General features: G+C 44.8%; 1 protein-coding gene across 3 annotated transcripts in view; it reads left to right on the top strand.

Annotated features, from left to right (window-relative positions):
• UBR2 (ubiquitin protein ligase E3 component n-recognin 2) overlaps positions 1 to 25,441 on the top strand; it is a 1,393,714-nt gene that overhangs the window by 70,694 nt on the left and 1,297,579 nt on the right. For all 3 annotated transcript variants that reach the window (XM_085612829.1, XM_085612828.1, XM_085612830.1), the window contains exon 2: positions 15,338 to 15,597. In XM_085612829.1, the coding sequence (XP_085468955.1) occupies positions 15,338 to 15,597 (260 nt within the window). The remainder of the gene's footprint in view (positions 1 to 15,337; positions 15,598 to 25,441) is intronic.

Below are 25,441 nucleotides of genomic sequence, written 5' to 3'. Positions count from 1 at the left end.
GTTGCATGTAAATCAAACTGTTATCAACGAATCATGAACGCAAACTTATCCATTTCAAATTTCTGCACCAGCTGTGCTCCACACCTAATCGACGAGCAAGAATAGACCCCGCCCGATCACATAGATGCGCAAGATGCTTTCAGGAAAAGGTCTATTTCATACACTTGGCATGGAAAGGCCCTGATAAAATGTCCTTCTGGGGAAGGTGGCACACACACTTGCAGGTATGCTTAATGCACAGTTTGAGATCACTCCCCTCAGCCTTCTTGGGCTTTGTAAAGTCATTACCAAAAGGAGTGCGTGGATACACATCGATTGATTTGCTTCTGGCAAAAAGGATTGCTCTGTCCTGGGGAAGCATGGATGTCCCACGCAAACGACTGGATAAAGGATCTAACACAATGTGATATTCAAAGCGACATTTATGAAAGCCTTCTGCCCCGACCCCTCGATCTAAAGATATCTGGATACTCTGAAGGCCTATTTGGCTCAGTCTACAGACCTGAATACAAACTCAGACACCCAGATTTCAGATGCTATTGCTTCCCCAGAGCTTACCTTGCTGGCTACGGAGAAGAGCATTCCCCCTTACTTAAGGACACCTTTTGCAACCCATCACTCGAGATCTGATGCCACTTTCCGCAGTGCCAAGATACAAGGACTCTAACATTGAAAATGTTTCGCTTGTTTTACTGATTGCCTTGTGGCACCAGTCCCTCATATATTATGCGTCTTGGCTGCCCGAGTAAGTGTACACATGTCGCTATAATGTGTTTTGGTGTACTGTTTTGTGACGGCCATATTCTGCAATGTAGCACTGTATAGTGCTTGTTTGTTTGATCCTTATAACATATCAGTAAAAAAAAGACTTTATAGTGTATATTCACTCTTATTTGATTTGGGTTTTCTATAGATTAGGTGCACTGTTAGACCTCAGACACAGATGAATCTTATTGAACCTTTTTTCTGGGCAATTCTCGGACTCCCAATGCTGCCGTCCTTACTGCCTTTATTTCGGTCTCATTGTAGAATCTGCCCTCAAACAAGCATTTCCAAAGCCATTATGTCTCACCTATGGCAATGATTTCTAGCCACACAAAAGATGATGAAATGCCGCTTGCAATAAGTCTAACCACTGGCAGTCACTCGGGCAGTCCTCCAATCCATCGTTGTTTTGCTCACTATGCTACATCAGGTTGGACCCTGCCAATGATTTCTAGCCATGCTGTACAACATACATGCAATAAGTGGAAAAAAAAAAATCTTAAACCGCTATGATGTGGTTGTTGTCATTGTGTAGGTATGCGCCTAAAAATTAGTCAAGCATTTCTTTTCTTCGTACTAACCAATTTTAGATGCTTTCGTAAATAAAAAGTTGTATGAATAGCTCTATTTTGATATAATGCTAATGCACTTTTTTATGTAGCGCTAATGCAGTTTAAAACAAAAGAACGAGGCAGTGGTTTTGGGGAAGTGAGTGTGCGGAGGACAAGGCAACACAGAAAGAGGGCAGGAGAGAAGGAAACAAGTGTGAGAGAGAAAGACAAGCGATAGACTACAATTGGGAAGCACACGGACAATAGAGGGGGAGGTATGGAGAAGCACATGGAGAACCAAGAGGTAGTGGGGAAGCACACAGACAATGGAGGATGGGCAGGGAAGCACATGGCGAATTGAGGATGGGCAGGGAAGCATACGGACAACCGGGTGGGCGGGGAAGCATATGGACAACAGGGTGGGCAGGGATGAGGACGCACACGAACATCAAAAGGTTGGTTGGTAGGGATGGGAAAGCACATGGTCATGGGAGGTTGGACCTGAGGGATAGGAAGCTCACAGGCGAATGAGGGCAGGCAGGATGGATAACAGAGGGTAGATGAGTGGGGATGTGGGTAACAAGATCTACAGCGGTGGGTGGTGGCTGGGGATGGAGCAAGAAAGGCAACTGAGGGAGGTAGTTTAAAGTGAGCAATACATTGGCAAGAAAGAGGAACATAAAGTACATGAGGAAGACAGTTGGAAAATGCGCTCTCTCGTTGAGCGCTTGACCATAGAGAAAAAATTTGTGCCTGAAAAGTGAGCAGTGGAAGAACACACATAATGGGTTCATGCTCCAGGGCAGGGACAAACACCAGGAGAGGAAGGAGAGCTCATGGAAGCGGACTAATAAGAAACAAGCAAATGAGTGACAATAAAGCCAACCAATGATAAGCTATGGAAAGCTCTACGCCCACTTTAAGCTAACAATATGTGTCAAAACAGACAGCGCATGTGCTGTTATAAGCGAGACCTAAAATTAGATACGAGAATGTCATAGCAGGATACTTTTACCTTTTATTATGTCTGCTTTATTTGCAGTACATCCTTCCAACATCCTCCTAACTATGCTTTTATCATCCGGCCGCACAAGATTACTTTTTTGGGGAGAGTGGGAGAGGAGGATGGCCGGGGTAGCCAAGCCAGGGCGCACATCTGTGTGGGAGGATAAAGCATATCATTATTATCATTCATGTGCTATATAGGTTGCTCACAAAAGCTCTGAAATCAAAAAACATTTAAAAGTCTTTTCGAGGCTAAAAGTTATAGGGTCGCTATACAGTTTTCTTCATCCAGCTATAATTGCTTCCTAGGCCCACCACTCTGGTACATGGTCTGTCGTGTAGTCAAAGAAATTTCTTTTGTGCAGAATAGGTAGTCTGATGGTAAAAAATAATTGTCTTTTTATTGTTATGGCCCTGGTGCCGCTTGTGATCAAGTTATTACCTTTCGCTGAAGCTGCAGGTGCTCATAGATTACATAAAAAGGTGTGTTAATCTCTGGCATTCGCACTAACCCCTTGGAACTGGATTGCTCAATGCATCCTGGTATAGTTGACTAAGGCACTTGACTTCTCTTCATGGTCTCATGTTTAAATCCTCTCGGTTCTCTGTCTTTCATCCTTCTGAGGTTGATGCAATGAGTACCATTGAGTTGGGCAACAAATATCTGTTAAGCAGCGCCTATGCACCCTTCTTGAGTGAATGTGCACTTAACAAATGCACGTTGTTATGCTGCAAAGATTGTATTGATTTTTTAGGTCTGGCGTCTCGCAAGAGCTTTTGATGTTGCCAATATTATGTGTATAAAATTACTTAAAGGAGCCGTCAACGAGCCCTTTTCATCCATTGGTCTCTTAAGTCACAGATTTCTTCGCACTACTGCAGCATACATCGGGAGATAGTGGGTCAGCCCACTCCGCCACTGACTGACTTCTGTGTTGGTGAGGGGGTTCGGCTCCTACACAAGTGGCACATCCACACATAAAATCGTTCCTTTCAGTGGCAGGAGAACCATGGCAATGCGTGTCTTATCTTTTTGCCACTTTTTTTTATTTACATATTGGCGAGAACCTTGCAGCCCCCCCCAAAATACATTTTTAAAAGAACAATGACAAAATAACCACTGCAAAGCCAAACAGCTATCAGTCAACACCAGACCCATTGGCTTTGCCAGTGCTTGTTTTAATATTAGGCGTGATTAACTGCTATCGTACAGTTTAAAAAAAAAAAAGTAAATTGATAGCATCACCAGCGGACCTTGAAAGCAGGCTATCACTTTGCCATAAAAAAATAGATTTGATAACTGAATCTGTGCCTGTAACTCATAACAGTTTAAAATATTCCCTGAAAGGCCAATTTTACTTCCTTCATTATGATGGTAAATGTAAATGTATTTTCAGGAAACATTTCAGTTTCGTGTTTATTGGTTTGTCTGAAAGCCGCTAGACTGAGGTGTGTTTTCCATTCCAAAGTATTTTATTGATTTTTATAAACAAGACATCAGCATTTCTGTTCCAAGGTTAGCCAAACGTAGATTGTACAGCAGTGTTAGAAGTCACTTCGAAACAAATGCTTAGCTAACCCGACCTGACGTGGTTTGGTGAGGACAAGAAAAAAAACAAAAAAGGATGAAATAAAAAATCGGAAGAGATAGGAGTGAAAGAAGGGTACAAGGAAGGTTCTGTAGTTGTGAGGCTTACAGACCCGTGACCTGGCCGCCATGTTAATGGCTTGCCCCTGGCGAGGTAGGGAGATACGTCGGTCCAACCGCTTCGTAGAGCCCTAGTGATTGCGCTCATTTGCATTCTTTTTGCCGCACTTAACGGGGGGAGGATATTGAGCTGTATATTGCTGTACGGATTTTTGATGTTTGTGATCTGCTGTTGCTGTCAGCACACTATCGAAATGTTATAATGACCTGGGCCTTTCATGTTCAGAGGAGTAAAATGTGGGGCTTCCAAAAAGGCTCAACCAGTAATAAACCCACGCTCCTCATTTATAAGGTTAAGGAGAAGTTATTCCATAGACACTCTGGTGAATTTCAGAACTGATTCGCTGTCGGAAATAATAACAAGCATTTGCAATGAAATGGGTATCTCATTTTAGAAATTTGACCTATTGGTATTGTAAATGACAATGCCTTTTATTATGGCATTGTCATACAATGCCATTATCATAATCTCGCAGTTGCTTGACCTATCGCATTGCAAATGCTTGTTAAACGCGATCCCAGGCGAGGCACGCAGGTGCATGTTTCACCTGCTCAGAGCCTCTACCCGACCCTGGTTTGAGAAGCAAGGAATTTTTGGTTTATTTCACGTGAACATTGTGTATCCTACCCACCCCAGGCAACATGTTGCACAGCCTTCAAAGTCAACAAGCATTGGCATAGCCAATAGTTCTCGCTTTTGGGACCTTGTAAGTAAGTATAAGACTTCATGTTTACATTTACTTCGTATTTAGGATGCAGTAAATGTAAACGTGAAGTCTTACACTTCAGTTTTTTTTTACTTACAAGGTCCCAAAGGCGAGACCTATTGGCTATGCCAATGCTTGTTTCATTTGTTTGGAGAGGTAGGAGGGAAGGGGTTAATTATCAGGCGCGTTTGCTAGTGCTTTATACCTGGGCTGCGAGGAGCTTCTTGCGAGCAGGAATGCGAAATATATTTGTAGTCTGTTGGAAGGTTTTATATAGCGCCCTTGGGGGAAGCTGTAAAGAATGAAAGTAATCTGTGTTACCCTTCTATGGCCGGCATAAACCCACATCATTTATTTTTTTGTTTGTTTGATTTTATGAATGAACTTTTTGCAAACTCAATGTAAAATGATCTACAAACATTCGGACCGGCAGAAGCTCGGTACACTCAAGTAAAAATATTGGGTAAGAGGAAATGAGGAGACTGTCTGAATGAACATGACGAGAGAACGGCCTAAAAGAAAAAAGTTAACACCGAGGTGACATGGTTCGTGCAGTTTGACAGAAGGCAGTGACACCATTCACTCGAGCACACGGAAGATTCCCACACTTACCAGGACAACTGGATACCCCGAGGAAAGCCATCTGCAACAGTGCTGATGAGCTAGGAAGACGCCATCTTGGAAACAAAACCTTTTGCATTGCAATTGAGGGAGCGAAAAGAGCTGTTACACGCCCCGCCTACCTCCTCACATATGAAGGAGCCGACGCTGCCTCTGCTTCTTGTGGCTGGACCGGAAAAAAGCGAGCCACGCAGAAAGAAAGGTGCATTCCCGCCACTGTGAATGTGTGCATGGCACGCTGAAAATAAAAACAAGCGCAGCTTCCCCGGGGCTGTATATAACATACGCGGCCACCAATGCTGAACCGCGGATGCTGGGCTGCGTAAAAAAAATAATATTTAAAATCCAAAGGGGAGGGTGGATGCCACACTAAGGCGCTGCTTTAAAGACGCAGTGCGTTGTCGGGCTGGATATAAAAGCGGCCATCCTTGCTATGCACTCAGACAGCATGCGCGAAAGTGACGGAGGAAAGACAGATGGTGGCTGCACGCGTGCACGCAAGCTTGAGGCCAGGAAAAGCCTCTGTAGCACTTTGAAAATCCACTAACTAAATGTCTCGCAGTGCAGCGCATCCACTAACTAAATGTATGTATGTATGTATGTATAACATATTTGTAAAGCGCTCCAATCACCCAACGGGCATCCTGGCGCTATAATCCAAATAAACCTGTGTAAACAGCAGCAGGCTACTCTATCCTAGGAAACAGATGAGTTTTTAATTGTTTTTTGAAAGGTAGAAAGTCTCCAGCACATCTAAGCGACAGTGGGAGATTGTTCCACAGCTTGGATGCCATGTAGACAAACGAGCGTCCCCCCATCCGCTTCCTCCGGATTTTGGGGACCGTTACCAAGCTAGCTGACGCAGAGCGGAGAAGTCTGGCAGGGCTGTACCAAGTGAACAATTCCTGTAAGGGGAGTGGTCCCAAACCATGTAAGGCCCGGAAGACCAAACACAGAGCTTTGTATTCGACCCGCTGAGCAATAGGCAGCCAATGCAAATCTTTAAGGGCTGCAGATGATGAGTCAAACCGTCGGCGAGAGAGTGCTAGCTTGGCGGCAAAATTCTGGACCCGTTGCAGTTTGCCCAGTGCCGTGATGGGAGCCCCCAGAAGTAGTGCATTGCAGTAATCAAGTCTACTAAGAATGATACTACGCACTACTTCTGGTCTGGCATGGGCAGGGAGCAAAGGAAGAATCTTCCGTAGGGTACGTAGAAGCCCCATACAGGAAGACACTGTTTTGTCAATGAAACCCTCAAGTTGAAGATTGGGTTCCATGATCACACCCAGATTGCGAACCGAGCTTGCTGCTGCTACTGTGCCTTGAACAGAAGGGGGCCAGAAGTCTTGCGGTAGAGGACGTGAAACACGATCCACTGAGCAATGCAACACCTCCGTCTTGGAGCTGTTAAATTGCAGCGAGTTGTTACTTAGCCATGTTGCCGTGGAGACCATACAGTGATGGAAGGCCTCCAATGACACCGCTTTCTCCCCCTCAATGGAGAAGACGAGTTGGGTGTCGTCAGCATAATTGGTAACCGTTATGCCAAAAGATTTAATTAATTGGACCAGGGGGCGGAGGTAAAGATTAAAAAGAATAGGGCTGATGGCAGAACCCTGGGGTACGCCCTGCCCTACCCTTCTGATGGTAGACTTGAAGGGGGGAAGGGCAACCACCTGATGTCTATTGGTCAAGTATGAAACAAGCCAATCTCGGGCCAGGCCCATCACCCCAGCCTCCTCTAACCTCCTGGTCAAAATGGCATGATTGACCGTATCGAACGCTGCCGACATGTCAAGCAGCACTAAAAAGGCTGCCTGACCATGATCGGCACGCGAACGAAGGTCGCTCAAAACGGATACCAAAGCTGATTCGGTTCCATGGGCTGGTCTGAACCCAAACTGCGCTGCATCTAGATAATCATTAGCTTCCAGGAAATTGGAAAGGTGTCTTGTGACCAATTTCTCCAGGATCTTAATCGGGAACGGGAGCAATGAGATCGGTCTATAGTTAGCAGGAGATAAGGGGTCCAGTGATTCCTTCTTCAGCAGCGGAGAAACTACCGCAAGCTTCCAGCTGTCCGGAACCTGGGCAGAGCCTAAAGATTGACAGCAGATTGCATGGAGAGGAGGAAACAGCTCCCGCCCAAACACCTTCCAGAACTTGTGCGGAAGAACGTCTAAAGGCGAGCCTGAAGACACACTATTAGCTAAAACCACAAATTCTGAAAAGGAAGGGGAGGGAAAACTATCCAGCCTTGCTCTTCCATCCGCCACCTCCAATGTAGGCGAGGAAGTGGTCACCGAGATGTTAGGATTCATTTTACTCAAGATGGTCGCAATCTTGTCTTCGAAGGCCGCCGCCAACGAATCACAAAGTGACTGAGAGGCAGGAATGGCGGTGGACGCACTGGCCGGTCGAGATAACTCATTAACCATTTTAAATAGGGCCTGAGCTTTATTAGAGGCTGACAACAAAGTCTCCTCAAGGAACCTTGCTTTTGCGCCTTTGATCTGGATCTTATATGCTGCCAATTCCCGCCTGAAAAGTAGCAGATCCAATGCCAAATAATGTTTCCGCCACTTTCTCTCTGCCCGTTTACACTGGAGTTTTAGTTGGAGAAGCTCTCTCGAATACCAAGGCATGGCAACCCTTTTCCTGTCTCGTCTTTTTCTTAATGGGGCCAACTCATCTAAAGACGCCGTGATACGCTGAATGAAGATCTCATAGCTTTGCTCCACATTCTCATCCAGGTGGAAGGTGTCCGGGAGCAGACTAGGAAGAGATTCACTCCTCAGGAGCCTAGACCATTGTCTACCGATCTTGACATTTCCCAGGCTACTATACTTTGGGTGGTTTTCCGGAAGGTCGGCCAAGAACAGAACTAAAGCATGGTCCGACCAACATTGTGGTAGGATATTTTCCACCCTTACCTGACCATGATTGGCATAGATCAGGTCCAGTATATGGCCCTTCAGATGGGTTTTTGAGGCCACCAACTGCTCCAGGTTTATGTTACTACACGCCTGAGTGAGGCAAGAGTAAGCTGAGTCTGTTGGACCGCCAGGCCATAGATTAAAATCCCCCAGCACTAATAATCTGGCATGTGAATTAGATAGGTCATAAATCAGGTCTGTAAGTTCGGACACAGCCGACATAGCACCAGCAGGGGGTCTATAGCACACAAGTACCGTAAAAAGTACACCTCCCTGTCCTTTCAATGAACAGCCCATCAGTTCAAGGTCCCTGATTTTCTTAATTTCTAGCGGAGAGAAATCCAATGACTCTCTATAGATAAGCCCTACACCTCCTCCTCTGGCCCCAATACGTGGGTTATGCCTAATCTTGTATCCTGGGGGGCAGGCCTGCCCCAGTTCAACCCCACTATCTGGCCGTGTCCATGTTTCAGTCATGAACAAGGCATCTAGGTCGTATTGTTCTATGAGGAGCGCGATCTCTACATGATGCCTACCTAAAGATCTCACGTTCAGCAGACCACAAGTCAAAGACTGAGGGCTGTTGGTGGCAGTAATGAGCTGACATTGTGCCAAATTAACAGAATTCAAAGCACACAAATCCTCTTTTGTATAAATTATGCGCTTAGGTGGGGGTGACTCCACTGTCTCAGCCGCCAGCGCGCCCGATGCGCGAACGGGCGCAAACGGGCTTACCTCTGGCGCACCTCCGGCGCGCCCACGGCGCGACCGCTGCGCGCCAACGCTGCGCGCTAGATCCTCCATTCCTTTTTATCACCGTGGAGCGCGGGAAGCCGCCTAGGTGAAAGTCTGGTACGCCAACCAAGATGGCGCCTAGTCCCCGGCCCGTTTGTCAGCCACTCACCTAAGATGGCGCCTAACGCCGCGATGTATACCTCCCCGGAAGCCCTAGACACTAAGTCCCACAAATGTGGGTGAAGTTCCAATTTAACGTGCAGGTAAGGCTCCCTAATCCCCCTCCTACGCTGCTGCACCAATTAATATACAAGCGCAGACACAAGCGCGAGCAAGTTAAAAAAAACGATAAATTAAAAGCAGAGTGGCAAAATAGAAAATAGCGCTGTGGCGTAAGTGCAGGTTCAAAAGGATCTACCTGCTAGAGGAGAGATTGCCTTAAATACCCGAGCCGAGCAGGCAAGATGCGAAGCAGTGCGCGGGAAGCCGCCTAGGTGAAAGTCTGGTACGCCAACCAAGATGGCGCCTAGTCCCCGGCCTGTTTGTCAGCCACTCACCTAAGATGGCGCCTAACGCCGCGATGTATACCTCCCCGGAAGCCCTAGACACTAAGTCCCACAAATGTGGGTGAAGTTCCAATTTAACGTGCAGGTAAGGCTCCCTAATCCCCCTCCTACGCTGCTGCACCAATTAATATACAAGCGCAGACACAAGCGCGAGCAAGTTAAAAAAAACGATAAATTAAAAGCAGAGTGGCAAATGTCTCGCAGAGCAGCGCATGCACTGGCTCAGGCGAGACCTAAAAAGCAGTTTGCTTGCAAAAGTACCCGGTACCAGTGTGAGGCGGAGTAAACCATTTATTTACGCGTGGAGGGGGAGCCGGGGAGGAAAGATTTCCTGCATAGCAAGGAGCAGTTGTTCCGGGCAGAGATCGGTTCTCGATCCACCAGTACTCTGTTTAAGGTTTGTTGTTTTCCTTCCAGGCTCCCCCTCCACGCATAAATAAATGGTTTACTGTGCCTCACGCTGGGAGCGGAAACTTCATAGTCGCTTGTTGTTTTTCATTTCATTAAGACTGGAGTACCAACAATGTAAACCACCGCGAGCTGCACTCACTGTGTGAGCAGCCTAAAGCTCACCAGGAGAAGCGCTCGCCTTGCAGGGATGGCTTGGAGAAGAGCCGGGGTCCAGAGTCGCCCGCTGCAGCCTCACTGTCACGGTCATCACCTCACGCTCCTAGTGCTTGGTTAAAGTGTCAACAAAAGCTCAAGTTGTGTGAGCCCCGCATTTTTTTAAATATCACACGTGCCGCCATAGGTAATACAAGCATTTCCAATGCAATAGATGACACGGACCTTTCTTTAGACGTGGGTTGCCTAAAGAAAAGGTCTTGGCCTCTTAACGTGAAACCCTGGCATGGCATCTTCTAAACAACAAGAAAAATAAAACTAGCATTCCGTAAACACACGATGTACGTGAAACGGGCGCCATAGTAATTAAATAAAATTTAAAAAAATCAAAGCGAGCGCCGCACTAAAACACGGAGTGGCGCCCATATATATAAAACTTGTGCAAGTGAATGCCTGTAAAGCGCATAGTGTGCTGAATGTTGCAGGAAAGCATGTTGTGCCTTTAGTAGGAGAAACGCCTTAAAGAAAATAGTGCTTACATTGAAAATAAGACATACCGTGTATCAGCAGAAGTAAAGGGGCCAGTCGTCATGGGAGGTTACAAATGAAGAGGGATTAACAAGCCCATTAACCAATCAGAAGCCAGCATTTATGAAGGACAATGATACAAGCCAATTACAAATATGGGCGGAGAGTGAGCGGGCTTCAAATACTCTAATACAGCATGCCTCGCCCAGGCTCGACCTAAAAAGTATGTTTGTCTTGTATGGATTGATAGCTAGACTAATTGTCTCTGGAAAGCATGCCCCTAAAGTGAGCAAATATGCTTAGAAAAAGAGAACAAAGGTCTGTGAGCCTATTCTATGGATCTGGGGGCAGTCACTGGTTACATGGTAGGTACTGTCATTTATGTTGGTCCCAAGTAAGATTATTTTTTTTGGTTGGATATTCCATTTCCATTTGTCACCTACAGATAGCAGTTAGCTTTCTGTTGTTGGAGACCTTTTGTGGACAGTACGAGTAATTACAGTGTGTATGAGTCAGCCCATTGGCTGCTGTTTGTTGGTTTTGTTGTCAATCTCATTTGCTTGCTTCATTTTCACTGGTGTTCCTTCCTCTTCTTGTGTTGTCCCTCCCTTGGTGTTTTGTTTGGATGACATGTTTCCTTTCACTGCTTACATTCAGGAAATTACTTTTTCAGTTTACGTTGAGAACTCCATGGGATTGCATGAGTTTTCTTCCACTCTCCCTCGTGTGTTGCTTCCCTACTCAAACCACACCCCTCTGCACTCCGTGTTGCTTCTCCCATCTTGTGTTGTTTTCCCTGAACCCTTCCCTCACTCGCTTTTTCTTTTAAATGTAGTATCCCGCCCCACTCCAAATTTATCCCTTGCTCCCCTCTAAATTTATCCCTTGCTCCCCCACCCCGCTGCTTCAGGTCCTGGCAGTTGAACTTTGCTGCAGGGCTGCACATTTATTTGGCAGGAAAAAAAACTAAAAGTCACTTTGTTGCACTATAGATTTGTAGATATAGATATCTATGTAAACTTTATCTCACCTAGATCGCTTCTGCCATCTTAAAACGGTTAGTTAAAAATAAAAAGTCTGTCACATCATGATAGATGCATGCGCATTCCTGGCAAGGCATTCACATTTAAACATCCTCATTTTACTGTTGCGATGTAAATGTAAATCCGTATTTGTAAAGCGCGAACTACTCACCCTTACGTGTCTCAAGGCGCTGGGGACCGTCATGGAAATTAAGTGAGCTATTACAAAGAGTCACATGGTGCTGCGCTGATCTGATGCCGGAGCCGAGGATCGAACCGTGAACCCTCTGCTCCGAAGTCGCTGCACCACACCTCTCCACAATGATGAAGTGATGTCTCACTACACATGCGTGTATAGACATAATTGCATTGTTTTGTTCCCCTATGCTGTTCAGCGCCAGCAAAAACAATTTGCTTCTTTTCCCGTTCTTTAGCATCAGCTAAGCACTGCTGGAAAAGCCAATAAGTCTGCATTGGTAGAGTCAAAAGGCAAAACCCATTGGCTTTGCCAATGCTCGTCATACTGGATTCTCCAAGTATAAGTGGTTGAGTAGTCCACACTTTCTCCAAGATTTTACACAGTGATCACATTCAAACTCCCTGTCCAGCCGGAGCCATTGCTTTAGATATGTCTGTTCGTGTAAGCATTCAAAGTAGGGGAGATACTATGTAATATACAATAAAAGGAAAATCCAACACCTTGTTGGGCCAAAATACTTCCCCAAACGGTTTCATGGCAGTGTCCTAGGTCCTAGGTCTGAGAATGTGCAGTGTTACGATATCTAAACACTTGTGTGAAGGGAATGCTTGGTAGAGTGAAACATAAATTCATGTGTAGATATATGTATATATGAATTTGGTTCCCATCATCCACATAATGTGGCTCGCTTCATCATCTGGGAAACCGGGACCTGTTAGAGAACCATCTTCTACTTAGATATCGTAGATATTGGTCTCATATATGTCCCAGACCTCTTTAGTGGTATGTTGATTTTTTGTGATGAAGGAGAGATGCTATAGTAATAGTTCAGGATGATGACTGCAGTGCAAGTGATAAGTGCTAGTGAGCAAGTGCTGTTTAAAATTGTCTATCAGGGCACAAAAGATACTTTATTAGAACGCTACCTTGATGACAATGAATAAAAACAGTGCTACAACAGTTTAAACAAATAACTGTGATGGAGAGGTGGTCTACATGTTTCAGCTGCCGGATAATGTTATCCAAGCTTTCGTCAGGACCAAAGGAAGCTACTGCATAAGTGATTTTGTGCCAAAACAACACGGACAACCAATTACAATACAACCTGAACCCTGTTATTGGGCCAAGAGGATCCGTGGAGAGTAATTTTACTTCATTAACCCAATTAGTGGTGGGTATGCGCCTCGCCTCACCTGGCAACTGCTCAGGTAATGGAGGCACCGCTCTATCCGTCGGCACCCCTCGCTGATGCTGAGCTCCCCTTCCAGCTCAGCATAGCATCTCTCCTTCATCACAAAAAATCAACATACCGCTAAAGAGGTCTGGGACATATACGAGACCAATATCTACGATATCTAAGTAGAAGATGGTTCTCTAACAGGTCCCGGTTTCCCAGATGATCAAGCGAGCCACATTATGTGGATGATGGGAACCAAATTCATATATACATATATCTACACATGAATTTATGTTTCACTCTACCAAGCATTCCCTTCACACAAGTGTTTAGGTCTTAAACGTTACTAGACTCATAGTTTTCTTTGTGTATTATAATACTGTGAATTGGGGATTTTTGAAACTATTTAAGTCTTTAAACTAGATCCCTCCGACCCTCACTCTTCATTGAGATACTTTAATAGTGTTACGATATCACCATACATTTTCCTTGGAGAGTCCCATATTAGAAATGTATATGGAAGTTTATGGACCTAGATGCAAGGCTGCTGTTTTCTGAGATTTCAAACAGGTTAATAGTGCTGTATATTTAACAGTGGATGCTAAACGAACCAAAGATAATATCCTTTTTCTTACTACATAAGCTATGTATACCCTACCCGTGGTACTTTTTTATATTGAGTAGTACGGCACTTAAATGTGTGAGACTTTTTTAGGGTATAAAGAGGCCATTTTAATACTGTCCCTCAATATAGGCAGTGGATTCAGTCCTGTGTACTTCATAGAAATGTATGGCTTGTTTTCTAAATAACATTTTGCTTATATAATTTGTAATGTTCTCTGTGACGTGAGAAGTCATGAACAACACGTTGAGGACATTTAAGGTTGCATTGCTCATCGCAAGAAGAGCATTTCACTGTTTCTTGGGTTTTGGATTATAAGCTATCTTTGGCCTAGGTATTGTTCTTGTTTTAAATAACTAACATTATTTCCTGATTGGAATTAAAAATAAAACCTTCTTTAAACATTGTTTTCCAGTGCATGTTTTTGGTTTTGATGTATTTGGGTGTGACCTAGGGCTAATACCTATGACTGTTCCTTTCCCTGTAGACAGTCAATCCCTTTGATCACAGAGCATGCTGCATAGACCTTATCCAACTGCAGTGATCTGTGAACGCAAGCTGTTGTCTTCAAGCAAATCCTGTACCCTGTTTCATGGGCCTATAGCAGGGGTCTCCAACCTCTTCTGTGATAAGTGCTACTTATGTTCAATGAAAGTCACCATGAGCTACTATTATTAGTGTCTTAATAGCAACCACATCAGACAAGATTACATTGCCACAATATACAATATTACCAGCAGTAATCACCTTGGTCCAAGGGTTCCCAGTAGTAATGTAAAAAGAATATGTAATGCCTCTATGTGGGAAATACATAACAGCCATAGCTTCAGAACCCTTGGCACTAAGGTAATAATACTGGTAATAAGTCTCCCCAAAAGCTGCATGATTTATTATTCAAATATCAGCTTTAAATATTTTGAAAATTCAACAGTTACTCTCCAACAATCAGATCATGAGTTATGAAAATACACAATTTTTATCTCAAATACAGGCTTTTCAATTTTAGTATAAATATATTAATTCAACCAAGCAAAAGTTTCTAAATTAGGGGACCAGGCAGCAAAAAATAGAGCTACCTAAAAGTAGCTGGAGAGCTACAAGGAGCTCACGAGCTACTCTGAGAAGCCTGGCCTAGAGCCTACAGTGCATAACCTTTGGCTGCACACTTTGGGAACTGAGTGCAGGGCATACATAGCCTTATGCCACAATTGAAACAAGAATTGTATGCTTCCATAGAGGCCTGAACACTGCAATAACTTTCCTTATGCAAACCTATTTTTTAGTTAATTTAGCTTGTCATGATATATACTTGATAACTTGTCAAATTAAGAGTCTTATTGATCCATGTGTTGATGTATGGGAATGAGTGTGAAGACCAAAATCAAGATGGCATTTTGTTGAAGGAGATTTCCAGATGTATTGACAGGGATTTTATGTGGTTTTACAGTTGGTTGGCTGGCATGGGATTTCCAGGGGTCAGGCTCAACTTAGTGCATGATGGTTTCAAATGTATTATCCAGTATGATTACTTGGTGATATCAAGCTCTAAGCTAAGTTTTTACTAAAGCTTCTTGACAGACATTTACACAGTGTTAGGTTTTATGTAACATATTCTTGTTTGTCTTTTTAAGAAATGGCTGCAAGCAACTGATCTTCAGAAAGAAGTGTACCAGCATTTAGCTCTATATGTACCAAAGATCTACTGCCGGGGGCCTGATCCATCCCCAGAAAGGGAAGATCTTCTGACCCAACATGTCCTCCTTGGACCAATGGAGTGGTATCTGTGTGGCGAAGATCCAGTGTTTGGATTTCCAAGACTTGAACAAGCAAATAAACCATCACATCTCTGTGGTCGAGTTTTCAAAGTGGGAGAACCTACATATTCTTGCAGGTAGTCAAAAAATGTCTGTATTGTGTAATATTGGTTTGGCCACTTGGTTCTTGTTTTGTGTTCAATCATTTCTTTGTAAAATATGTATCTGTGTGGTATACGATAAGTTTGAGTGGACATACCATTAATATAACAGAACTGTTGCCCATAAGGGTCCATGCACCACAGACACACTACGATAATTTAGCAAAGGGTTGCACATTCGATTTCAGACACAATTAGAAGGGACAGTAACATTTTAAACTTACTTTGGCCTGCAAAGAAAGCATACAAGCACATTGAACTGAAATATTTGTTTGAACCTTCAAGCAATGAATGCATGATTTTTTTTAACTGGGCTGCAGACTTTATATATTTTTATTCATCATTTTTTCTGTAGAGCACTGTACCAAATGTGGTCTCAATTTACAAGCTTATTTAAAATTGTAGTGAATTGGATAGCAAAGATCCAGAGATAGAAGTCTCATGTTAAATCAAAATGGTAGTAAACTAAGGTATAAGCAAACTTTTATAACCACTAGGAGCATTTTTTCGTAGCGGAGCAAGATGAGGAGAGAAGGTGGTAGCAACATAAAGAGAATGTGTAAACTGGAGCGGAAGGAGAGTGGAGGCCAGAGGTGAGATGTGGGAGTTGGCATATGGTGAAGGAGAGAGATTTGGGGAAAAAAGTAATAAGGGTCTCGGAGCTAGTTGGTTTCTGCTTCTGATGTTTGTAAATAAAGGTTTTCTGTTTTTCTAACGATTCATTGTTGGTTGTCCTGGTGTCTCGTTTCGTCTAGGAGTGATTTTCAGAGAGATGGCAGCTCTAGAGAAGGATTGGGGGCTGGATACATTGTTTTAAAGATTTTAGTCTGAAGTCTGTTAATGTCTTTGCTTCTGTGTTTGATTCCTCTTGAGATTTTACGGTGCACCATACTTAATCTGGCTGGGTGAAGTGAATACCGTTATTTATTAGTCAGGACTCTGAATTTAATTCTCTCTTCTAGAGGGAGCCAATGTAATTTTCTCAAAACGAGATGATATGTTCAAATGACCTGGTTGCAGACAGCTGTTGAGCTGCCTAATGTAGAATAGCACAATAGTACAGAGGTGAGTGTGTGAACCTGAGTACTCCCATGAAGCTGGCATTCCCATAGTTGATTTGAGAAATAATAACAGCTTGTACCACTAGTATGAAACTAGCTGGTAGCAAGGGTTAAGTCTGCTTAAAGAGTGTAGTGTCACTGTAGTCCATTTTAAAGTACAGTTTCCCTGGGAAGAAAGAGATTGATCGATCCAGAAGCCGAGAGACTTTACTTAAGTTCTTAAGTGTTCTTAGGGATAAGTCTGTGGAAATTTGATGCCATCCATTCTCTAGACCTACTTTCACAATATGTAGGGTTACTTATGCAACGCATCGGCGTTTCCGCACAGCGGATGTGCCTAAGGTAAGCCTGTCTGCGAGAAGATCGCGCAGAGCACCGGACCCCCTGCGACATTTTCCCCAGACCCTGCCACAAGGATATGTTACTCCGGTAATGAACTGTATTGTTTTAATCACTTAAATCACAGGTGTGTCAGTATTAACCTAGCTGATCTCCATCCGGTTTCCAAAACCATTTGCCCGAATTGTGGCTTTTAATTCTGTACACAAATTGACCAACAAGACACTCCCCTGGCAGACAATGCTGACATTTCGCACATACCACTTACCACAAAGCGATGCACGCTCATAAATCCCTGTTCGGCAGTCAAACACTGCCACAAACTATCTGAACTTCTCGACAGTCATCATATTGATCTAACTTTTGTGACCTAAACCTGGCCAAACGTATCTTCTAGCCCTGATCTCATTGCAGCAACCCCTGCGGGCTATTCTTTATATAGACTGGATAGACCCTTAAAAAGAGGTGGCTGTTTAGAGGTTATATATAAAGATTCCCTCAGAGCTAGATTTGAGCCAGCCTCATGTTTACTATGCTGAGCACTAGCCTTCAGCTTTGAAATTACGCAAAAGCAAACTTTCTCAGGTCTCCTTATTTATCGACCTAAGGGCTGCTTTCTGCAAACCTTGGGCTTCCAATTGGAAGCATGGGATTGCGCAAAAGACAACACTGTGCTAGGATATTTCAACTTTTATCTCGATTATTGGACGATAAGGACGCTTTGAACTCACAGAAACCATCAAGACCCTAGGCCTTTCGCAGCTATTACTACACTAGCCTACCCATCTTGCGGGTAATATGTTGGATGGCATTTTTCCCACCAACCTACGCATCAGAATTAAAGAAATCCTGCACTTAACCTGGTCAATCCATTTTGCTATGCATTTTTTAAATCTGTATCCCTTAAACCACCCCACAAAATAAAACGTTTAAAATCAATATTTGTTATCGAGACTTGAACAGGTTAGATAGCGAGCAGCTGTACAATCCACGTTCTCCCATGATGCTGAATCCAGCTCAAGGGAATACACTGAATGGCTAAATACGTTTTTTTCTGAAGTAGCTCCTTTAAGGACATCCAAAGCCGGTTGAAAAAAAACCTCAGCCCCGTTGTTTACTGAGGCACTTCAGCAAGAAAAACAAAATTGCAAAAGACTCGAGAGGAAATGGAGGTCACAATATAATGATCTAGAGAGAAATTTACAAATGCTCTTTGTTCAAATATATAAACACACTTAAGAAGGAAAAACAACTTATTTTACCCAACAGATAGACTATTCCAAAACCTCCTCTAAGGGATAGTTGCAGATGATTACCAAGCTTACTTAACTCCCTGGCAACAAAGGATTTAACAGTAGCCAAGCCTTCTGCAGCTCACTATTTTAGTGACAAAGTAAATCTAAAATACACAGAGTTTGTTACTAGCAATAATCTAAACTCCAGGATTAACATTACAAGTGCACACAACACTAAGGAAGAAAACCTTCAAACAGAACTTAAACAGCTAACTACTTTGGAGTTTGTCCCAGTAACCCCTTATCAGGTAGCGGAGTTAATCCAACCACCAAATATGGATCACCTACAGATCCTTCTCCTCCATCAGTGATAAAGCTAATCCCTGAATTTATTGCTTGCATACTTCGTGGTATCTTTTGTTTTTTATTGTCTTTATTGCATTTTTAAATATATAACATACAGTCCAGCAACAGCAAGCTGCACATAATTCACATCGCCAAAACACATCCAGGAGGTACAATAGTGAAGCAACACGGCATTATCATAAACATCTGTCAAGTAACATGTGGGGTTTCATTCAGTGTAAAAAGGGTGTGAAGTGGCGGATGGAAACCTAAAGTAGGGGACAATGTGTCCTGTGGGGTGAGTGGTGGGTTTAATCTGCAGAAACCTAATCAATAGTACAGACTTAATCACTCAGGGGCTGCCAGAAATCCTGAGGACGGGATGTTGGGGGCTGAAGAGTAGCATAGTCTTCACTTACACTGTCACAATGGGTCATACTTTTAAGCAAGGCAGCAGAGGTGGGAGCCCTGGCGGATCCCCAGCAGAGTGTAATCTCCTGTTTGGCTAATAGAAAGGCCATGGAGGCGAGCCTGCACACAGGTCGGGGTATGTCTTTGGAATAATCTAAAATGGCCACTAAGGGGTCAGGATGGAGTGTGGTATCTATCATATCTGCGACGTTGGGGAAGACTGAGATCCAGTATGTAGTAATAACAGGGCATGTACATGTTAGTTGTGCGAAATCCGCTCTTGGAGCTGTACGTTTAAGGCATTGATCCGATCTGGTAGGGTCGAATTTAGCAATTTCTAAGGGGGTGAGATATATACGGTGTAAGCATTTAAAATCTAAAAATTTATGCCGGTGATGAATTGTATTTGGGAACAACTGTATGTCCATACCCTGTACGTAAGGGGGGTTCCCAGGTCCCGCGCCCATATCTCTCTCGCCCTAGCAGTGGTGTCCGGTTTCATGGCAATGCACAACTGATATAGTTTGGAGATCATGTTGTTTCCCTCTGCATCTTACTAAACCAGTGTTAGTGGAGGGAAATTGTCAGGGTGAAGGGGTAAGCAGGACTGTTGTGCAGTCTTTGGAAAATTACGAGGTGGATGTATAGAGCATTGTTAAATCGGGGGCCGGCAGCTATTTAGAGGACATAGTTGTCGGGGAATAGGTCTCAAATAGTGAGGAGATTGTAGGATTCGCTGTACAAATTTTTCTTGCGTCAGTGGGAGCCAGGGGTATCTTACTGAAATCTTTCACTCCATGTTTGAAACGGGTCATTTTCCATCACAGTGGAAAAAGGCCTCAATACTTCTCCTCCTAAAAATGGCCTGTCTCAACCCTGAGGATCCAACAAACTACAGACCCATATCCCGCTTGCCATTTGCAGCAAAAGTAATAGAAAAAATGATTAATCAACAACTGATGTCCTTTGTTCAAAATAACGATCTTCTGTACCCAACACAATTTGGGTTGCGTTTGACAATCCTTGTCATCCTTATATTGATTTGTTTTTCCAGCTGCACTTCGATAATTTACTGCAGCAAAGTCGAGCCAAGGAGTTTTCCTCAAGTTCCGATTGAGTTAATGGTTTGTCTGTGTGTCCATTAAACGTTTGATCTCGCTTTACGTGTACCACCGAACCATATTCCACCTGGGGCCGAGCCCCTGAGAATGTTTTGTCTTGCAGTGTAAGATTGACACCTTGCTAATGAATGTTAAATTGCTGTTGCTTTTCTCTCTTTGGCATGTCAGTTCTGACGTTTTCTAGAATACAAATTTATATTTGATTGCAGATCAGTTACCGAAAGGATAAGACTATTGTGCTAAAATAGAGCCTGTCGATGAGTACCACGTTTAATGAGACATAACATAACCTGGATGGTTGAATCCACATTACAGACACCACCTTAGCAAGTGCAAATCGATAGGTTGCCTTTTGGTGAGCTGTAAAGAATGTGAAACACCAATGTCAAAAGATTCTTGATATCTTATGACTACGAAGAAATGTAAAATAAAACTGTCAACCGCAACTACCAGAATGACTCCAGGCTAGACTTCTGACCATCACCAGATAAACAGATTAACATTTTGTGAGGTGCATTCATGTCAGAGGACTGCCTTTTGGATTTTTAGATTTTCATGATTTTGTCGCTTACACTATCAGATCTCTGTGTGTAACTCTTACTCAACTTTAGTATTTTGAGGGGGCAGGTGCTACTATGGTCCTTAACCTGTAACCCTTTTCAGAGGGAATCTAAACAAGGCCACAATACACAGTTCTAAGTGCCACAGCACATTGAGACTTTTGGGTAAAATGCTCTTAAAACATGTATTTATTAGTAGAAGATATTCTTTCATTTTTAGAGTAAGATGCCAACATTTTCCAGTGTGCAGTTTTCAAGAGGCAGAACAGATGCTGACTTTGGCACAGAGACCCAGCTTTTCAGTGATTCTGATGTTTCCTCTTAGACAATACACAAAATATATCTACCACTATTTACAGTTTCTTTCCCACAGCTTTCCTATCACTGCAGCCTTCTTCACTGGAAAAAAGTTGAAAAGTAAATTCTAGTTCTGTCCATCAGCTACCCGTCATGTTCTTACCATAGAGCTTTTTACAGCAGGAGCGTTACGGCGCTGCCGCGCGATTTTTAAATCTATTTGCATTTAATTTCTTTTAGGTCTGCGGATCTGTGCCTTACTTCCCCCTCACCTGCACTTTAATTCGTGTCCTCACCGCCGTTTGGCGGGCTGGTTCCCAGGGCGGCAGACATCTTGGGTTGGGGAGCGGACCGGGGAGTCAGCGATTACTGCGCATGCGCCAGTGGTTGGGCGGGCATTTAATGCTCCTCCCCTAGCGCAGCGGGATCGCGCAGCGGGCGTGTCCATCGTGTGGCCGGAGTCGTGCCAGAGTCCTGCCCGTCTGCGCCCGTCCGCGCTAAGGCCGTGCGGGACGTGGCGGGTTCTGGCCTGATACTGTGTATCCATCATTGCCGCCATGCGTACATATTCCAGGGAGCACTTGTACTCCATTGGCAGGGTGGGGGGTTACTGTATCCTACAGCCCGTCCACCCATTATGTGGCCCCTACCGCTGTCCCTGTAACGGTTTTGCGCTTGACCCACCGCAGCCTCTTCCCCGGCTGTGTCCCCCTGCTGCTCGGCACTTCAGGGGGTTACCGTCTTCATTGCGGATCCTGAATCTTAACGTCAGGTCGATTCTTGCACATAAACAGAATGTGTACGACCTGATTGAAAATGAAGTCCCGGACATTTTAGCCCTAACCGAAACTTGGCTTCAGGAGGCCGACACTGCTATCCCTAACCTCGTCTGTCCTCCTGGCTATTCTATGTACACTACGAATAGGCTAACCAGAGGCGGAGGCATAGCTTTAATAGTGAGAACTAGCTTCTCCTGTGTGTGGACCACTCTTGAGATCGCTGGCTGTGAAAGTGCCTCGTTCAAAGTCGCTGTCAGCCCAGAATTTACACTCTCTGGGATGGTGGTGTATCGTCCGCCGGGCAGTGAGGTGGCGTTCAGGAATGCTTTCCCGGACACTGTCGCCACCCTGGTCACTGACTGTGCCAATTTTTCCATCTTGGGCGACTTAAACCTACATTTTGATGTTCCATCCTGTCTGACAGCACGTAATATTCTGATGGACCTAGAGGCCTTTCAACTTTTTCAGCTGGTCTCCCAGCCTACTCATTCCGGGGGACATATTCTTGACCCGTTTTTTACCAACTTGACCGAGGCTAAAGTCACGTCGGTGTCACCTGTAGAGTGGTCGGACCACTCTCTGGTATCCATCCATTGCCCTATGACCACCAACATTTCCACTTCTTCAGCTAAGCGGGTATCCAGGAGGCCCTGGAGTAAACTTAGGCTGGATGACTTCTACCATCTTCTGTCAGTGGAACCTCTGGCCCTACCTAACAACGTAGAGGAGGGGTATGACCTCTTCTGTGCCTGGCTCACTAGGGCTCTGGATGTTCTGATACCTGTTGCAACAACGAAGATCAACCCTCGAGTGTCAAGCCCCTGGTTTGATGATGCTTTGCGCGCTCTGAAGGGAGCCTGTAGACGAGCGGAGAGGGCCTGGCGGAAGACATACGGGGCTGAGTTAAAAGCCACCTATGTAGCGTCCGTCAAGCTCTACCATCGGGCCATCTGCCGTGCCCGAGCGGCATTGTACGCCGAGGAATTTCGGAATAGTCCGAATCCGTCGAAGGCTATCTTCAAGGCGGTGAAAGACCTCATGTCTAAGCGGGCTATCTCTATGGCTGAGAGCTCTGTCACACACTGCGAGTCTCTCGCTTCTTACTTCTTGGGGAAGGTCCAGTCTATATATCGGTCCTTCCCGAGTTCTGGTATAGTGACGGGTAGTCTCAGGGAGTCATTTCATCAGCCCACCCTGCTTTCATTCCCCCTCCTTACTTTGGAAGGGTTTGATCAACTTGCTATGCAAGTCAAATCTGGGTCTCCATCTGATCCAGTGAGGTCTATCCTCTTTCGAGACCAGACCTTTGTGGGGCGTGTGGCTATACGTTCACTGGTCAATCTCTCCTTAGAGACCGGGGTTGTTCCCACCAGTTGGAAGCGGGCGGTGGTGTCGCCGATCATTAAAAAACCATCTCTTGACCCGCATAAGCCGGAAAGCTATCGTCCCATTTCGCTATTGCCTTGGCCTGCCAAGTTGACAGAGGCTCATGTCAATCTGGCCCTGTCTGCTCATTTAACCCGGTCCAATGCCCTCGACCCCACTCAGAACGGCTTCCGTGCTGGTCACAGCACGGAGACTGCCCTTCTGGTGATGGTGGAACACCTACGCGCAAGGTTGGATGCTGGTCAGACGGCGGCGTTGATTTTGTTAGATCTCAGCGCCGCATTCGTTACTGTATCCCACAGCATCCTCCTTGGGCGTCTTGAGGAGACGGGTATTGGCGGCCTGGCACTGCAATGGTTCCGCTCCTTCCTAGACAACCGCTCCTTTTGTGTTTCCATTCCTCCCTTCAAGTCTAGGTTTCTGCCTCTGGCCATGGGGGTTCCGCAGGGATCCTCGCTGAGTCCCACGCTGTTTAACATCTACGTGAGACCGCTGGCTGATGTCGCAAGGCTGTGGGGCCTAACCATGGTCTCATATGCCGATGATACTCAGCTGGCGGTTACTCTCAGCGGGGACGCGGTGGAGGATGCCCCCAGGTTTCAGTCCGGACTGAAGGCGGTGGCCAGCTGGTTGACAGCTAACTGTCTCCAGCTCAATGCCACAAAAACCGAGGTTATGGTTGTCGGGAAGGGAGTGGAGCTTTGGGGCGACCAGTGGTGGCCTAATGAGTTGGGCCCCACTCCGACTATAGTTTCGGAGGTGAAGAATCTTGGGGTCTGGTTAGACGCTGGGCTTACATTCATAGGTCACACTAAAAAAATTGCAGCTTGTTGCTTCGGTCTACTAAGGGGCTTACGGCCGGTGCTCAAGTTCTTTGACGCCCCCACCAGACAGCTCGTGGTCCAGGCAACTATCATCTCTCGCCTGGATTACGCTAGCTCCTTGCTGGTGGGGGCTAATCAGGCTGAGCTAACCCGGCTGCAGCGGGTGCAGAATGCCGCTGCTAGAGCCATTGTTGGACTTCCCAAGTTCTGTCCGGTGTCTCATGTCATCCGTTCTTTGCACTGGCTTCCGGTGAGGAAGCGTATTGTCTTCAAGGTCTTGTGTCTGACCTTTAAAATCCTCAGAGGCATAGGCCCTGAGATCCTGGCCAATACCATCTCTTTTTATGTTCCCACCCGCAATCTTCGATCACAGGGTCAGGCTCTCGCTGCTGTCCCCAGATTTAGGATCAGCAGGATGGGGGGCCGATCCTTCAGGGTGCGAGCCGCGTCAATTTGGAATTCTCTTCCAGTTGAAATCCGGCTGACAGAGGACTTGCTGACGTTTCGCAGAGCTATAAAAACATTCTTATTTTAGATTTCCTGTTTGGTCCCTTTCTGTGGTGCTATCTCCATGTTGTGTTATAACTGCTCCTTGTCTCGGCGCCGGGATGCTCCTTCGCTGGAGTCGCTGTGCGCTTAACAAATGGTTTTAACATAACATAACATAACATAACATAGAAGCATGTTTTGATTCCATGTCAGGCAGTTAGAAATGCTGAAAAATTAGACTGTTTCAAGAATTCTGATTGGTTTTCCTCAGCCGTTCAGAGCTGGTCAATGTTGTCTGACTTTTCTGATTGACACTCCTGGGCAGATGTTCAGAATAAACACGTGTTGCTTGCACCGCAATGGTGTTTGTCAATTTTGTGGGATAAAAAAGATTTTTTTTTTTTTTTTTAATATTGCAGAATTTTGCTCTGCATTTCTCAGAAAGAATTCTGTTTCACAGCAGTGTCTGAATTGAATTTTAATTTCTCTTCAGATGACTTTTAAACAAATCTTCGTAGGAATTAAATCACTTGAGGTAAAATGCCCTTCTTGTGGTGGGAAGATGACTGCGAAAGACCCCACGCATTGCTTTGTCTGCTTTTCTGATTCACACACTGTAGATGAGTGTGTTTTTTAAAAATATATTAAGGAGCACTCTCAAGGACCATCAAAGACATCACCTTGCTAGGGATTATTTTTTCAGAATACCACAGGAGATACTCCAGATGGAGCATTCGGGAAGTACAAGGCAAGGTTCAGTTCCCGATGTCAGCCACCTAGTTCCAACTCAAAGCCCCTATCCCCAAGATCATATCTGTTACTACTGGTCTTGAGCTGAGAGGACATTGAGAACCTTCATGATGTTGAGTTAAGTATGAATGTGAAGGGTATTGAGACATATTGCAGTGTCAAAGCCATTGATATTGAGAACCTCCTCCGTAACTGATGGCTCAAAGTACCCTGAAAACAAACT

Source organism: Triturus cristatus, chromosome 6, assembly GCF_964204655.1.
Source record: "Triturus cristatus chromosome 6, aTriCri1.1, whole genome shotgun sequence".
NCBI classification, from domain to species: domain Eukaryota; kingdom Metazoa; phylum Chordata; class Amphibia; order Caudata; family Salamandridae; genus Triturus; species Triturus cristatus.
This window is presented reverse-complemented; position numbering and strand designations above follow the sequence as displayed.